General features: G+C 48.9%; 1 protein-coding gene and 1 pseudogene across 1 annotated transcript; one reads left to right on the forward strand and one right to left on the reverse strand.

The window, feature by feature from the left end:
- Positions 1–1,546: 1,546 nt before the first annotated feature.
- Positions 1,547–9,047, reverse strand: LOC118630586 (annotated as a pseudogene).
- A 761-nt stretch (positions 9,048–9,808) lies between these two features.
- On the forward strand, positions 9,809–17,350 carry LOC118630587 (ral guanine nucleotide dissociation stimulator-like). Its single transcript, XM_036262443.1, has 4 exons — positions 9,809–9,844; positions 14,538–14,648; positions 15,267–15,377; positions 17,153–17,350. The coding sequence occupies exons 1-4, from the start codon at positions 9,809–9,811 to the stop codon at positions 17,348–17,350; spliced, it is 456 nt and encodes a 151-aa protein (XP_036118336.1).
- Positions 17,351–17,757: the final 407 nt, after the last annotated feature.

Genomic DNA, 17,757 nt, shown 5'->3' on the forward strand with positions numbered 1-17,757 from the left:
ACCTCCTAGTGTTGACTGTACACCCTTCTGTTGTAATTGAGTCTTCATTACTGTTGGCACATCGATGGGAGGGATGTAGTCAGTCTGATCAACTGTGAGGGCTGGCTGGACACACTGACCAATGGCCTCTTACTCCCTTGGAGGATCAGTAGTGTAGGGGCCCAACACACAGCAAGACTTACTTTATCAGGGCTCTGGTACCCGCTGAGTCATTCATTGAGTGTGTCACTTGTGGAGGTGGTTGGGTGGTGGCACTTGCATTTGGTCTAAAGCTGTCCACTGGGTGTGCTGACTCTGGGGCAAGGTCAGGCTCTGCCTGTGTTCTACTTAGGGCCACTTGGCATAAGCTACAAAGTGATTTGCAGATAGCCACTTCTTGTTCTGGGTGTGAAGGTGCCAAGAAAAAGCCAAGTTGTGAACCAGGGCTGGCTGCTTCTATTGCAAGACCTGGGACCACTTACCGAGAGGTATGGGGCTCACTGAGACCAGGTGCTGCTTGTTTGGAGATTTTAGGAAAATCTGCATCAGGATCCAAGATAGGCCAATCCTATGGTAAAGCCACTGGAAACAGCCTGGGTGGCCCTTAAGGTTGGGTGGGGCAGAACCTCACAGAATCACCAGGGCAGGGCGAACAGTGTGAGCCAAGGTGCTGAGTCCCAGATATGGTGCTATCTGCTGGCCTCCGGGGGGAAAGAGCTCACTAAAGGAACAAAGGCTTCTGCCTGCACCTCTGTCCAGGAGACAGTTGCCTCTCCAGCTCTTGCCCCAATGCCAGACAACTCAGTTCTTCCCTGTATGTCTCTGGTGCCATTGAAGCTGCATCTTCTTTATGCTGGAGCTCCGAGAGAGTGAGTTGAAGTAAGTCTGTGCTTGAGACCTTTCAGAGAAGCTGTCTGGGGCTCCAGCAGCCTCAGTTCCCACTGGTTTTTGAAGCCAGAACTCATGGAGACTTCTCTTCCTGGCACTAGAACCCTGAGCTGGGCTGATGTGGGATAGAGACCCCTTGCTCCTCAGGGAGAAACTTCACTGCAGAGGTATCCCTCCTGATTTTTATACACCAAATGGGTAGGGACCAACCTATCCATGCCACCCCTCCTACCAGTTTCAATATGGCTGCTTCTTTAATTTCATAGTTGTAGAACGTCCATTCAGCTCGATATCAGTCAACTCTGAATGATGGTTTATCTGTAGTTTCGTTGTAATTTTGATGTGGTTGTGGGAGGAGGCTAGCACCACATTTACCTACGCCGCCATCTTGACCAGAAGTTGGACACAGTGGTTTTTCTTAGTCCAGTTTCACTGGGGTATCCTCAGGTATTCTTCTTCATCTTCCAATGCTTACACTTTTTTTTCAGAATGGGATCCAAGGAAGTCAATAAGTAAGCATGCTGCACAAAACTCTTCCTTGTCCAGGAAGTATGGTAACTGTGTCCCCAGATACCTGATGATCCCACAATGACTGTACATGCATGGTGACATATTCCATGGGTGCTTCACACACTCTGACATTCACTTCCTCCATTCTAACAATGAAAAGGAATACTCCTTATCTAAAATGAGGTCTGAACAAAAAGAGAGAAAGGGGGTGGAGCGGAAGAAGAGGGTATAGGGGGGAACACATGGTGATGGAAGGAGACTTGATTTGGGGTAGTGAACACACAATACAATATACAAATGATAGAATTATATACCTGAATGCTATATAATTTTATTACCCAATGTCACCCAAGAAATTCAATATGAAAAATAAAGAACACTCAAATGAACAAAGAGATTTGTGGCCAGACCTATTGTCTTCACTTGGCTTTAGGGCAGCCGGGAAATGGCATGTGTGGGGTGACGGGAGCCTGGAGGGAGGGCGCGTTGAGAACAGTGGGGTTTTGAGCACCTCCTGTTGACAAGGCCAGTGTTACACTAATGTGTTCTAAGAGTGAAATAGAAGTTTTTTCTTTTACTTTCTTTGCTTGGTTTATGAGGTAATGAAGTGAAAATGACCTAAAAATAATATAAAATCCTTAAAAACTCAGTGAGTAAAACTAACTCCAGGAATCCTGATGACTTTTTAATGTTATATCTTAAAAATCAGAAATTAATCTCCCACTTATATAAGAGTTTTAGTAATGCTGAACACACGAGGATATTATCATAGTTAAGTAGAAAGTTTTTAATAAGACTTAGACTACAAAATTACTTCTTTCTCACCAACCTCTTTCTGTATTTCCAAAGATGCATTTGTGTATATTTATCATTGTGCAATTTAAATACATATGTTGGTAATTGGGCACCCGATTCTTTTTTTTATTTTTTTATCCTCACCTGAGGACATTTTTTAATATTTTGTTCAGATAGAGTGGGAGGGAGAGAGAGATAGAGAAACATTGACGTGAAAGGGACACATCAAGTGGTTGCCACCCGCACGGCCCAACCAGGGCCGGGGACAAACTGCAACTGAGGTACGTGCCCTTAGTGGGAACCAAACCCAGGTCTCTCCAGACTGAAGGCCAACGGTCCAACCACTGAGCCAACCGCCTCCCCACAAGGACCTGCCGTGGGGCACTCTGAACATCAGGGTTTCTAAGGCTGTGGATAAGTGGGTTCCGCATGGGGTTGATAACTGTGAAAACCCCAACCCCTTTATCCTTGTCCGAAGCCCCCTCTGAACCCAGATGCATGTAGGTGAAGACACCGGTTCCACAGAAGAGGCAAACCACAGTGAGACAGCAGCCACATGTAGAGAAGGCTCTCCTCCTGCCCTTCGCTGAGCGGATCTGTAGCCCTGCAGCGGCCACACAGATGTAGGAGGGGATGGTGAGAACCACAGGTGCACCTGCCGTTAGCACACCCATAGCAGAGAGCAGCAGTTCATCGAGTTGGGTGCTGGAGCAAGAGAGCTGGAAGAGCTTTGGGAGGTCACAGTAGACATGATTGTGACCTCATTCGGGACACAGAAGTTGAGTGTAGTTAGGGCAATAGTGTGGGTCATGCATTGGTGAGGGAACAGGCCCAGGACACAGCCACCAATGTGTACTGGACCATCTGGCTCATGCAGACGCTGCAGGTGAGGGGCTAGCAGATGGCCAGGAACCGGTCATAGGCCATGGCTGTCCACAGGAAGCAGTCCCTCCCAACCAGAATGTACAAGAAGAGTTGGGAGAGGCAGGCATCACAGGAATTGTATGCTTGTGGGACAGCAGATGACCCAGTATTGCAGGGACAGTGACAGTGACACATCCAACATCCAGAACTGATAGGTCCCCCAGGAAGAAGTACATTGGGTGTGAAGTTTGCGGTCCACCAGGATGGCTGCCAGGATGCTGAGGTTGCCCCCGACTGTGACCAGGTGGGCAAACAGGAAGAGCACAGAGACAAGTGGCCACAGCTCTGGTGTCTCCACCAGGCCCAACAGGACGACCTCAGTGATGATTGTACCATTGTCCCCAGATTTTGGCTGTATTCATTTCTGCAGGGAAACATCCAAGAAGATAATTATTCCTCTCAACATATTTATTAAAAAAAAAAAAAGTAGACTCCTTTCTATGTGCCCAACCCTTTACTAAGTCCCCTCCATCCCAGACAGGACTTTCCCACTCCCGAGGACACACCACACTTGTTAACTCTCACTACATTTACCTCAATAGCATTTTTTATTCTCATATATAGGAACAGGTGAACATTCAAAGAAGAGCTAATACCCATTCTTTTCAAACTATTTCAAAAAATTCAAGAAGAAGAAAGACTTCCAAACTCGTTTTATGAGTCCAGCATAATCCTAATTTCAAAACCAGAAAAAGACACTACAAAGAAAGAAAACTACAGGCCAACATCCCTAATGAACACAGATGCCAAAATCGTGAACAAAATGCTAGCAAATCAAATCCAGCAATACATCAAAAAAAATTATTTACCATGGGATGCAAGGCTGGTACAATATTTGCAACTCAATAAATGTGATACACCACAGAAACAATATGAAAGATAAAAATCATATGATCATATCAATAGAGGCTGAAAAAGCATTTGACAAAATCCAGCACCCATTTCAGATAAAAATGCTTAGCAATCTAAGAATAGAGGAATCATATCTCAACATAATAAAGGCCATAAATGAAAGACCTGCAGCCAACATCATACTCAATGGGCAAAAACTAAAAGCATTTTTGTTAAGAACAAGACAAGGATGCCCACTTTCACCACTCTTATTTAATATAGTACTGGAAGTCTTAGCCACAGCAATCAGACAGGAAGACAAACTAAAAGGGATTTCAATTTGAAAGAAGGAAGTGAAACTGTTATTATTTACAGATGACATTATACTATACATAGAAAACCAAAGACTCTATAAAATAAATTACTAGACTTAATAAATAAATTTAGCAAAGTAGCAGGATGCAAAAAGTAGCAGGATACAAAATCAACATAAAAAAATTGATGGCATTCTTATACACCAATGATGAACTCACAGAAAGAAAAACTGAAAAACCCATCTCATTTACCATCGCAGGAAAAAAATTAAGATACCTAGGAATAAACTTAACCAAAGAAGTAAAGGACCTATTTTCAGAAAACTACAGGGCATTGAAAAAAGAAATACAGGAAGATATGAAAAAGTGGAAGCATATACCTTGTTTATGGATTGGAAGAATTAACATTATTAAAATGTCTATACTACCCAAAGCAATCTATAGATTCAATGCAATCCCCATCAAAATACCAATGACAAATTTCACAGAACTAGAACAAATACTTCAGAAGTTCATATGGAACAACAACAAAAAAAACCCTGAATAGCCACAGCAATCTTGAATAAGAAAAACAAAGTAGGTGGGATCACAATATCAGATATCAGGTTATACTACAAAGCTACTGTAATCAAAACAGCCAGGTACTGGCACAAGAACAAGCATATAGACCAGTGGAACAGAACAGAGACCCCAGAAATGGACCCAAGACATTATGCTCAATTAATATTTGACAAAGGAGGCAAGAGCATACAATGAAGTAAAGACAGCGTCTTTAACAAATTGTGTTGGGAAAATTGGACAGCTACATGTAAAATAATAAAACTAGACCATCAACTTATACCATACACAAAAATAAACTCAAAATAGATGAAAGACTTAAATGTGACCCTTGAATCCATAAAAATCCTGGAAGAAAATGTAGGCAACAAAATTATGGACATCATACACAGCAGATTTTTCACTGATACATCAACTAAGGCAACAGAAACAAAGGAGAAGATGAACACATGGGACTACATCAAACTCAAAAGCTTCTGCACAGCAAAAGATACAATCATCATAATGGAAAGGCAACCCACTGTATGAAAGAGCATCATTGCCAATGATATATCAGATCAGGGGTTAATTTCCAAAATATATAGAGTGCTCATACAAGTCAACAAAAGAAAGACAAAGAACCCAATTAAAAAATGGGCAGAGGAACTAAATAGACACCTCTCCAAACAGGACATACAAATGGCCAAAAGATATATGAAGAAATGCTCAACATCACTAATGATCAGAGAGATGCAAATAAAACAACAATGAGGTATCACCTCACACCTGTCAGAATAGCCAACATCAACAAATCATCAAACAACAAGTGTTGGCGAGGGTGTAGAGAAAATAGGACTGTAGTACAACTGCTGGTGGGAATGCAGACTGGTGCAGCCACTATGGAAAGCACTGTGGTGTTACATCAAAAAATTAAAAATTGAATTGCCATTTGATCCAGTGATCCCACTTTTAAAAATATATCATTAGAAACCTGAAACATCAGTCAGAAAGAATATTTGTACTCCCATTTGTATAGCAGCACTATTTACAATAGCTAAGATCTGGAAACAGTCCACATAACCATCAGTAGATGAATGGATAAAAGAGTTGTGGTACATATACACAATGGAGTACTATGCAGCAGTAAGAAAAAAGATCTCTTATCCTTTGAGATGACATAGAGAAACTTGGAAAGTATTATCTTCAGCAAAACTAGAGAAAGACAATATCACATGATTATGCTTATTGGTGGAATATAAGGAACATAACCGTCTGAGGAATTGGGTAAACACAGAGACGTGGAGCAGGGTACAGACTGACAACCCTCAGAAAATGGGTGGTGGGGGAGGGAAGAGATAAACCACAGAACTTCTCTGCATGTACGCATAACCGACGGACATGGACAACAAAGCCGGGGATGGGGTGGGGGCAATGAGGAGAAGGGTGTCAATGGGGAAAGAAAAAGAGAAACGTCTGTAACAAAACAAAAATTTTAAAAAATAAATAAATAAAATAAAATAAAATGAGAAAAAAAATAAATAAATAAAATTAAAGTAGAAGATACTCAACATCACTAAACTCACAGGAAGCACAAATCAGAACCACAAAATATCACCCCCACTGTCAGAATGGCTGTTACCAACAAGATGAGAAGAAACACGTGTTGACGAGGATGTGGAGGGAGCGAAGCCTTGTGCACTGGTGGTGGGAACGTGAATTGCTGCAGCCGCTGTGGAAACAGTGTGGACGTTCCTCAGAAAACTGAAAATAGAACTGGCGTACGACCCAGAAATTTCACTTCTGGGTGTTTGAAGAAATCCAAATCACTAATTTGAAAAGATGTGTGTGTCCCTGTGTTTATTGCAGCATTATTGACAACAGTGAAGATGTGGAAGCAACCTAAGTGTCTATCAATAGACAAGTAGATAAAGACTATGTGGGCATATATAATATGGAATATTATTCAGTCATAAAAAGGCACAAAACCTTGACATTTGCAACAATGTAAATGGTCTTCCAGGGCATGATGTTAAGTGAAGTGTCAGAGAAAGACAAATACCTCATGATCTTGCTTAGATGTGGAATCTAAACAACAGAACAACCTCCCAGGTAGAACAGATCGGTGACTGCCAGGGGTGAAGGGGGGGGGATACGGCGCATTGCTGAGCAACACCAGAAAAGCTTGCTGTTGCCTAGGGATTTGTGACAACAAACAAACAAAAAAATTCCCACTTTTTAAAAAAGAAAAACAGCCATGCCAGTGTGGCCCAGTCAGTTGGGTGTCATCTAATGCACTGGGAGGTCAATGGTTCAGTTCCCAGTCAGGGCACATGTCCCAGTTGTGGGCTCGATCCCCGGGATGGGGGGGCGGCATGCAGGAAGAGGCCAATCAATGTTTCTCTGTCATCGCTGTTTCTCTCGCTCTCTAAAAATCAATAAAAATAAATTTTAAAAAAGAAAAACAAGCTCTTAGCACATGTCAGCTACATATATTCTGAAAGTAAACAGGCAACAAAGCCATGCTCCAGTTCTGAGGTTATGGGCCAGGTGATCCACAATTTATACCCGCGGCTTCCCTCCGTCCTGCAGTCAGAGGGCACTTAACCTCGTGAATGAGGGTTGTAATTCCGGGAGCTGGCACAGTGGTGAGTTTTTAAAGGGAACACCAGCAACTTGGATTAATGTAACATCCTATAAACTATTGAACCAGTGGGGTGGGTCTGTGGTAGTTACACGTGTCCATAGTCTAATAGGTGAAAGGTGCAGTGTGTGTACTGGGTGTCATGGTAACCCAGAGAGCCCGCTGTCCTTACATGGATGCGACTGCACCATCCTTTCATTCCCTGAGGCAGATCATCCGTCTGTGTTGTGTGGGTCAGGAGAGGGGCAGGGCCCCCGATGGGCCCCACTGGCCTCTGACAGTTTCCGTTGAGCAAAGTTCTGAGCAGGAAAGACCCTTGAAAGATATAATTGCTCATCTATCTGTCTGGGAGACAGGGCTTCCTGATCTCATGGGCTGTCGAAGTGCCTGGAGCCCACCCCATCCCGTGTCACCCAGGAGCCTGGAGCAGCTGCCACGTCACCAGGCAGGTCTCGGGGCTTCCACGAGCAGCTGAGCCCCGTGGGTCTGCGCATCTCCACAGCTCTGAGTGCAGGGGCTCCGCTGGGCTTCGCTGCACCTTCTCGGGAAGATTTCAGTCCAAAGTGAAGACTAATGTTGCTTTAAGAGGACCAGGTACGTGCTTATACATCTGACTGCTTCAGACACTGTTTATCTAGGTTTTTATTTCCTAGTCAGCGGGTGAACGAGGAGAACTGAGCTGTGGCTGGGTGTTTCTTAAACTTTTTGATGCCAGTGGAGTTCCTATTCCAGCAAAGTAAGTTGGCTATATATTCCTTTCAAATGGGTAATTTTATAAAAATTGATTATTCAGAATCTAGATACTTCAGTGTGCAGCACATGTTCTGTTAGCATTTCAATAACTTACAGGGAGGGGCTTTTACTGTGGGTTTTATTTCCTTTAGGTCGTGTGTAGAAACAGCATGTGGTCTCATCCTCGGGAGGGGCCGTGACACAAAAAAGGGATTTTAAAAGATGTTTGCACCACTATCAGCTGAGAATGTTCTGCAGTAATTTCCTATGGAAATAGCAGCCGAGTTCCCTCTAAGGAGAGGAGAGGCCATGTCCGGGGCCCCCAGGTCCTCTGTGACTCCGCCTCTCTTCTGGAGCAGGTACACTGGCATTGTCGTGGCAGCCACTGTAAGCAAATTTAAAACTGAAGACCGAAAGTCTGACTAGTAACAAAAATCTGCAATGTGTACATAACAGAAGATTACTATCCCAGATATGAAAAGATACCTCAAAAATTGAGAAGATAATCTAACTTTAAAATGGGCACACACAGGAATCTAAGTCTAGGTTATAAACAGGAAATTCACAGAGAGATACAGGTGGGCAGTCAGGAGGGTGAGGATGAAGATCTCAGATTCACATAACATTCAATCACTGGTCCCCTATGTCAGCATAACTGTAAGTCTCCAAGCTGCAGTGTCCCCCGATTTTAGAATGGGGGATTATCATAGTTTCTAACCCCAAAGGTTTAATTCAGGAAATGCCCCCCCCACCTCCGCTGACAGCACAGAGTGGACGGGACCTCCATGTGCCCAGATGTGGAGGTGGTCACCACACTGGAACCCCAGTGGGCTAGGGAACTGGACCTGTACCCCAGAGAGTCAGCCCACCAATGACCCCACCACCTCCACGTCCATGTCCACACGTCACGATGCCCTGGACACTGACTGGGAGGCCCGTGTGCTGCATGGAGCCGAGCTGAGCTGCTCCCCAGGAGCTCACCCTGGCCGGGGGGAGCGACAGCACAGATGCTGGACCGGAAGATCCTGCATGAGGCCCTCGGAGGCAGGAAGTGATACAAAATCAGAGCATCCGCCCTCCCCTGGTGAGGCTAAGAAATGCTGAAAGGAAGAAATGGCTTCTGAACCAAATCCTGAAGGACATATGTGGTTTTAACACAGAGACAGAGGACAGGAAAGAGCATTCTCGGCCGAGGGCATAATGTTAAACTCACACCGTGTGCCAGTCACCTGGCTTTCCCAGGGCTCTGGTCCAGGGGAGACGGGAGCACAGAAGGGAGCGAGAGGGTGACACTGAGGACAAGACCAGCCTCCTGGCTGGGATCCTCCCCACCGGCTGAGCAGCCAGCATACAGCAGATGCTCCAGGTGTGTCACATGGAGGGCAGGAGTATATGAGAGCTTCAGAGGATGACAATGCACCACTGGGGAGGTTGACAAGAGGGGACAAGACAAGAGCACTGCCATCATTAGGCCCTAACCCTACCCCTGCCCCTAACCCTAACCCTAAACAGGGCAGGCTGGTAGGGCAAAGGGAGGATTAGCTCTAAGAACATGCCAAAGATGGAGCCCACAGGACTTAACAATAACACTCCCCCCTCGTTAATAATCTTACACAATGAGGCAAGGCACCCAGATCACAGAGTGCTAGCAGTAAACATGACCTTGACGGAGCACAGGACACCCCCAGACAGAGTAAGTACAGAATATGCTCAGTAAATGTGTGGGTTTGACCTGGCCGGGTAGCTCAGTTGATTAGAGAGTTGTCCCAATATGCCAAGGCTGTGGATCTGATCTCCAGTCAGGGCACAGACAAGAAGCAACCGATGCCCTGGCCAGTTTGGCTCAGCAGTCAGAGCCTCAGCCAAGGACCAATGTGTCACAAGTTTGACTTCAGTCAAGGGCGCGGACCTCATTTGTGGTTCGTCCCCAGCCCTGGTTGGTGTTGTGTGGGCAGCAACAAATCTAAGTGTCTGTCTCACCTTGATATTTCTCTTTCTAGCCCACCCCTTCCTCCCTTCCACTCTATCTAAAATTTAATGGAAAAATAATCTCCAGTAAAGATTAACAAAAAATAAAAAATAAATACCTGGCAAGTGAATGAAATGTATAAATCAACATTTAAGAGCAGAAAACAAGATTCAAGTAGTGTTGGCATCTCAGGAAAGAATGCAGGTGGGGAAAGTGGGGGCCACTGAGATTGAGGTGAGGGGCCCCCAAAAGTCTAGTAAAGATCTCCCAGGACCACCCGGTAACTTCATGGAATGATATGGCTGGATTCTTGTGTTTTAAGGTGGTGGGCTGAATTGGGGGTTTGCAGATTGTTATTTAAGCAAATACATGATTATAATATGAAGGTCGGGGAGACACGTGCCACCAAATATTCATGCAAGTTAATAAGAACAGTAAGTTATGGGGTTTTCCTGATGGTATCAATTTCATTTACTTGTCCATTAGCTACTCGCTTTGTCCAGGCATTTTGAAATCTCAGCTTATTGTCCCAGTTTAGCAGCTGAGGCACTGAGTCCCAAAAGCAGAGCCAGATCACACACTTTACATGACCTCTGAACTCCCGCAGACAGTCCTACTGCTAACCAGACTCGGAGCCAGTGACACCAGGATGGGGCCGCCGGGAACTGGTGGGAGGGGGCCTGAGCAGGACTCGCGGGGTCGGGTTCTGGAGGACCCTCAGCCGTTCCCCCACAGGACATGCTGAGCCAGCTCACCACGCTGCCCCTCCTCCGGACACCATCTCCCTACGCAAAATAACCTCGCCAGCTAACGCACTATCCAGTAGGGCCAACCATCATCAGAGGATGACACCATTGCTCTTAAGTAGAAAAGAAAGACAAAAAGCCATAAAGCCAGAGAAACTCCACTTAAGGGCAGAAATACTCCACTTGGTTCCCAAAATATAATAATTAAGATAATTAACTTGACTGGCAAAGGGAAATCCACTCAGGTCAAAAGATTCCAAACAGTATCACACACGTTGCCCAACAGGTGGGGTCACGACCTCAGCGTTAACAGTTGCACATGGAACACCGTCCTGCAGGCTTCAAGTGTCCACGCGGCCCTGCCCACGAGAGCTTTACAGCTCGGCTCCTCCCCCCCGACTCCGTCTCCCCTTCCCGCTGGCAAGTACCCTCAGGAGCAGCACTAACCAAGCTAAACCTACTTGGAGTGAAGTTCCCCTCCTCCCTTCCCCTGGCAGCCACGCTTCTGCTTCCATCTCTGTGAATAGGACGACACCAGGGACGCCACGTGAGTGGGGTCATCCCTATTTGTCCTTTGGTGACGGGTTCCCTTTCCTCAGCTTAGTGTCTCTCCTCAGGGTCCATGCATTTGGTGGGAGCAGGTGACAGAACGATACTGTGGGAGCAGGTAGTTTTACGCTGGGGAGGGTGGAGGGGCTGGCAGCTGCCTCCCCACCGCCGCATTGGCCCCGCCCTTGGAGGCTGAGGTTTTCTCCCGAGGGAGGCAGACGTCACCGGGCAGATCTCCACCGTGCTCTGGGAACCAGGAACAGACCTCCAGCTGCGCCTGGGAGGTGAGGCCCTCATCCGGGCCCACAGCCAGCCCTGCGGCCTTCACTCAGCAACAAGTCCACTGGTTCAAATATTTGACACATGTTTGTATAATTGTAAACAAAAGTTGATTACTAGACTCACAGGACTCATTCATCTACCTCAGCCCAGGGCCTTCTCTGCGGTAGGAGCAGCCGGTGAATGGACCCGAGAGTCTCCTGCTGGCCTCTGCTGTTCCCTCCGAGCCTCCTGGGCAGGGTCTGCTCCCCTTCTTGGCTCCCAGACCCGAGGCTGGGGCAGGTTCTGTCCTCAGCTGTGCTCCTGCTCCCCCCGTGAAGGCTTGGCTGACCCTGACCATCACCTCCACTCCCACCCAGGAAGCCCCAACTCTCTAGAAGTCCCCAGGATCCTGAGAAGTTCTGGCCTCAAACCATGACAGGCTCGCACAGACCTATGGGCTGCCCCAGCCCTTCACATGGGTGATGTGAGGCCAGGGCAGGAGGGGACGTTTGCAAGGCCTTCCTAAGTGTCACTCACTCCTCCTTCATCGTGTGTATGGAGGGCTTCCTACCTGTGGTCAGGGCTAGTCCCCACCCTCAGGCACTTACAGATGCTGGGAGAACCTTCAGACTGATTTACAACGTGTACACGCCGCCCTTGTGATGTGCCAGGTGTCCCCACCATTTTTCAAACATTAATTTTTTTTTTTTTATCCTCACCTGAGGACACTTTTTTTTTTCATTTATCTCCAGATAGAGTGAAAGGGAGAGAAGGGGGAAGTGAGAGAGAGAAACATCAATGTGAGAGAGACACATCGACTGGTTGTCACCCACATGACCCCAACTGGGGCTGAGGACAAACTGCAACCGAGGTACGTGCCGTTACGGGGAACCAAACCCAGGACTCTCTCATCCAAGGGCCAACACGCTAACCACTGAGAAAACTGGCCAGGGCTCAAACATTAATTCTTTAACACTCTCCATACCCTCAGGGAGGGTATTTTTTTTATTATTGCCGAGTGTCAGATGGAGAAACTGAGGCACAAGCAACACTGCTCTCTGACCTTGCACCTGTAAGCACAGACATGAACACCACAGAACTTCTGTGGACCAGCATCCGGGCAGGTTTGGCTGGTGCCTCTGCCTCAAGGTGTCCATGAAGCAGGAGATGTGTTTCAGCTGAGGCTCGACGGACAGGTTTCCCCTCGAGGTCACTCGCCTGGTTTCCGTCAGGACGCAGTTGGGCCTGAGAGCCCGCGTTCCTGCCTGTTGGCTGGGCTCCCCCTCGGCTCTCTCCTATGGGGCATCTGCATAGGGCGGCGCAGAGCATGGGCGCAGCTCTGCCCGGTCCAGAGATATGACAGAGACAGTCAGACACACGCACAGAAAATGAAATAGAGGCTGAGAAAGGAGGGGACTCAAGAATGAGAGGACGAGAGAAGTGACAGCCCTGACAGCCCTCACCTGGGCTGATTCTCAGCTGTTCAGAAGCAGTTACTAGGCACTCGGCGGACACACAAGGGTGTTCCCACCAGGAGGCGGATCACTAGAGCCTCTGTGAAGGCGCCACCACATGGCCCGCATGAGGCACTTGGTCTGATTCCTAGTTTAACAAGAGACCACTGGAAGGTTTTAGGCCAGTGAATGACAATATCTGAATTTCCTGTATTTTTCATTCTCTTAGAGTTGCAGACCTAAAATGAGGCCAAGGTGGGCAGTGACTTCCCCAAGACCGCACGCTGGCCCCCAGGCCTGTTTAGATTGGGGTTTCGTGCTGGGTCCACTCATTCTTGTCACCCTTCGACCTCTACGTTTGTACATCAGATTCATGGGACACCTGCCCACAGGTGTTAGAGGCTTATGTCCTCCACACCCGATGATGTCCTTAGGAAGTGGGGTCTAGCATCATCCTCACTGTGCAAGTGGGAAGACTGGGGAGGCTCCTAGAGAAACAAAGGCTTCCCCAGGGCACAGAACTGATAAGAAAAGGGAGGTGTGAACTCAGCGTTCTCCAAGCCGGGGACCTGGGACAGTCCCAGGAGCTGTGGGAAGGCTGTGGTAGGTTATGGTGTACAGGTGTGGAGATGACCTGGGGGAGAAGGCCGAGCAGCCAGCAGCCCAGAGGGGGCTTTAAGTGGCTCTGATTGGAGGAAGGGGCCCGGGTCATGGAACCTTGAAGGGGTGACCTCACTTCCTTGGTGACAGATCCCCAACTGAAATTAGAAGTGGTAACCAGGCACCCTCATTCTAGAGACAACCTCCCATACAGTTCAGTTGACTGGAGACAGTCAGGAGACCAGGATGTTTCTCTGTTGCTTCCCGAGCCCCCGAGGCTCTGGGCTAAAGAAAACCCGGAGTGAGGGATGTTTCTCTTGCTGTAGAAACTGGCGCAGGCGCCACCGCCGACAGCCCTCGTCCTCTGGCACGAGGCAGCCTCAGTTACCCGAGGGCAGCCCAGGACAGGCCCATCCAACCCAGGTCCCTACTGGGGTCCCACCCCGGCAGCCCCACACCTCTTACCCCTCCTCCTGGGTATGTATGGTTGTAGGGGGTAGTGCGGGAGAGCGTGGGATGAGGGGCGCTCGTCCTGGGCAGGAGCAGGTTGTTAGGTGTCGGAAGCCTGGCGGGTCTGTCATGTTCATGGCCCAGGTCACGGCTGGCAGGAAGGGAAGGCGAGTGCTGGGGCCCAGTCCATCTGCCCACTTGTTAATTGGGGTCAAGGTGTCATCTCCTTCCCTGCCTGCCTGGAGGTCTCTGCAGAAGCCCCTCTGTGCCCGATCTGAGGGGCAGAATCTGTAGTGGGCATCTCCCCCCGTGGGAATGGCCACGCAGGCCCCTGACCCTCCCGGCCTGTCTTTGCAGAGGCCCGCCCCAGACACCGTGCAGGAGCTGGCTGATGGGTTCACTTACGCCTTCAACCGGTACCAGACAGGAGGGCACCAGGCCAGGAAGCCCGTCCAGAGCCGGTCTGAGGTAGGGTTGGCCCACACCCAGGACCCTAAGGGCCTTAAAGGTTTCACAGGCCCGCTCCCAAAGAAGTCTGTGCCTCCAATCCTCCTGACCAGGTTCCTGGTGGGGTAGAAATACAGTCTTTATATATTTGTTGGAATTGAAGAGATAAAAGCGTTGTCTTAGCATTTTGCTGGTTTTCAGTGTTTAACTAGCTGCCTCGGGTATTCTGTGGGGCAGTCGGCTGGACTGTCCTTGCAGACCGTGTCCAAGCCTTACACACCCTCACACTTGATGGTGTTTCATAGCAAAGGGAAATGGGGGGGATTAGGGATTGGATACATGTCTCTGCAACTTGTCATCTCACAGAGCATGTAGGAGGCGAGCCAGGTCTGGAGTGTGGCCTTGTTCATCTCCATATCAGCCCAGGAAGGATGTCGTTTTCCTCAGTGACTCAGCCTTTCAGTGCTGCTGACCTTGACATGATGCGGTTCTGCTGCTAGTTCAGCGGGGTTGCTGGGATCAGCCTCACTGTGTCCTCACAGACTGTGTCAGTTTGCTAGGTCTGCCACTTCCCAGGACCACAGGTGGGGGGGAAGCTTCCTGATCCTCCTGCCTCAGTACCCGGCTTGGCCTTTGCAGAGCTCCAGCGAGGACATCCTTGAGGTGCTGGCCCGCGGGCCCGACTACACCACCTACCGGGTCAGGGTGCAGGTGCACCAGGCCAATGACGCCGGCCAGTGTGAGTCTGAGGTGAGAGCTGGCCCAGGGCAGTCTCCACACCCAAACCCCCAAGATGCCAGAGAGGGTCAAGACCCAGACTCAAATCTGGGGACACCCGGGGGACCTCCAGGGCTTCCCACCAGAGTGTCCACAGTCCCGTGCACCAAGGAACCTGGACCTCCACACCCTCCCTCAGCCACAGGGAGGGTAGAAAGCCACTCCTTACGTACTTGCAGGAACAATAGAGAAAACAGTTGTTTCCCTTCCCAGCAGACCAGGAGCACATTTGCATGTTACTGTTTTGTTGGTGCACTGCAGGCCCAGGGGTCCTGTGGAGGCAGCTCCACTGTCCTTGCAGACCTCCTCCAACACGGAGGGCGTCTGCCACAGCGATGCCCCTCTCAGTGCCGCCGGACCTTGGCCGTGGTGCAGTCCAGGTGCCATGTCAGCAGGGCGGCCGGGAACACCGAGTGTGTCCGAAGGGACTGTGTGAGTTTGCTCGGGCTGCCGTGATGTGGGCCCGCACTGGCTGTGTGAACAGCAGACATTCATTTTCCCACAATTCTGGAGGCTAGAAGTTGGAGGTGGGGTGTCAGCAGAGCTGGTTCCTCCCGAGGGCTGTCTCCTGGGCTCGTAGCTGGCGGCCGTCCTCTATCTGTGTCACATGGACTCCCCTCTGCACTTCCATGAGTCCACCCCTCCTCTTCAAAGGACACCGGTTTTATTGGATTAACACTCACACCACTGAATTCCATGACCTTAGTTACTTGCTTAAAGACTAAAACTCAAATTCAATCACACTCTGAAGTTTCAGGGTTCAAAAGTCATGGAATTAGGGTGACACAATCCACACCACAGTATATACCATCCCCCGGAGATGGACACGCAATGCAGGGGAGGACGTGCACATGTCTGTCCTCACAGCTGCAGGCGGATCCACATCCAGAGGATGTGGCAGTGAGGTCGCCAACAGCACTTTCTGGTGGTGGCTGCTGCCTTGCTCCTGCCCGGCCCGGGGATTTCTCACTCATTGAAATGTTTACCAATCTGACGTCAAGCTGCCCAAGGCAATCAGTGTGTCTTGATTGGCGATTGCCTCTGGGGTACCTGGACTGTCAGCTTTTCACCAGCCACGTGGATTTGCTTTTTCTTGTGTCACCTGCTCAGATCCCAGCCTGGTGGTCGGCTTTCTCCAGCCTGGAGTCTCCAGGCATTGGCCCTTTTGTTAAATCTGGGATCTCCATAATGAGAGTCTCAAAACACACTTTAATGTAAAAAAAAAAAGGAGAAATAAGTGTCTTTTATGAAGTCAGTGGTTTTCCTAGGTGTGTGAATCCTGTACACTCTCTCTAAACTGGGGAGCAACAAGGTTCCCAGACATGGTCCATGTTGGGAGAGATGAGTCTCAGGTAGCTGAGAGGGAGCATCAGGCAGGAAAGTTCTCAGTTCTGACCTGTATGACCTTGAGCAGCCATCTGACATCCTATGCTTCTGGGTTCACATCTCCATGGTGGGGATGTCTGCTGAGGACTCCTGGGGACAATGTCCTTCATACAAACTATTAATACAAGAGGTCTGATGTTCCTCAGTTAAAAACATGCCCAGGTCACAATTGCATAAACATCCCCCACTCACTAAACTTAAATGGTCCTTTTAAAACCTAGAACCTCACTGGGCATGTGCACCCCTGTCCCTCCTCTCTCACATGTCCTGAGGGCTGGCAGTTCTTGGGTGAGCTCCAGACCTCCATCCTCCTGGGTTCATGGTGATGTCGCTGACCTGATGTCCCTCCTTGTCCCACCCAGTGTGCAGCCGAATTAACTCTTAACCTCCGTGAGGCCTGCTGGATGCGTGCCCTCCAGGAAGGCACACTGGAGAAGATGGTGGTGTCCATGGTACCAGCTTTCCCGAGTGGAAAAATTCCCCACATCTCCACCTTTATGTCCATCCACCCGGCCTTCTCCAGAGCCCAGCTGTTCCTGGACCAGCTGTTAACTAGGTGAGCACACGCCCCCTTGTGGTGACTCTGCCCACTGCTAGCCTTGTGTCCTGAAACTGTCACCACATCTCTCTGAGCCTCGGTTTGCTCCTCTGAAAAGTGGATGATAGAAAATAAACCTCATGGGGTTCTTGCAGGGACTACTGTGGGGACAAGCCATGGCAGGTCTGACCCGCTGCCTGGCTCTCTAGAAAGGGCTGCTAGGCGTGTGCGGCCATTCTCGGCAATGACTTCTCTCTCCCCATGAGAAGTGCCCTGACTCACCCATCAGCGGGTGGCCTGTGGCATCTGAGTTTGGAAAAGCACATGGGAAAATGCATGTCAAGCAGTTTGAGATTCCACCTGGCTGGTCCTTGTCCTGGTCCTTGGTGTGACCAGATTAGGGATGTCTGGGGACAGCAGGGGACCCAG

This window comes from Molossus molossus, unplaced genomic scaffold (genome assembly GCF_014108415.1).
Source record: "Molossus molossus isolate mMolMol1 unplaced genomic scaffold, mMolMol1.p scaffold_m16_p_15, whole genome shotgun sequence".
Taxonomy (NCBI): Eukaryota; Metazoa; Chordata; class Mammalia; order Chiroptera; family Molossidae; genus Molossus; species Molossus molossus.

What these genes read in the sequence shown, in the direction of transcription:
- LOC118630587 (XM_036262443.1), top strand. Translation starts at nt 9,809, where the DNA reads ATGACCTTGACGGAGCACAGGACACCCCCAGACAGA. An exon ending in ACAGGACACCCCCAGACAGA is followed by an intron (nt 9,845 to 14,537) that starts GTAAGTACAGAA and finishes CTGTCTTTGCAG; the next exon opens with AGGCCCGCCCCAGACACCGT. An exon ending in CCGGCCAGTGTGAGTCTGAG is followed by an intron (nt 15,378 to 17,152) that starts GTGAGAGCTGGC and finishes TGTCCCACCCAG; the next exon opens with TGTGCAGCCGAATTAACTCT.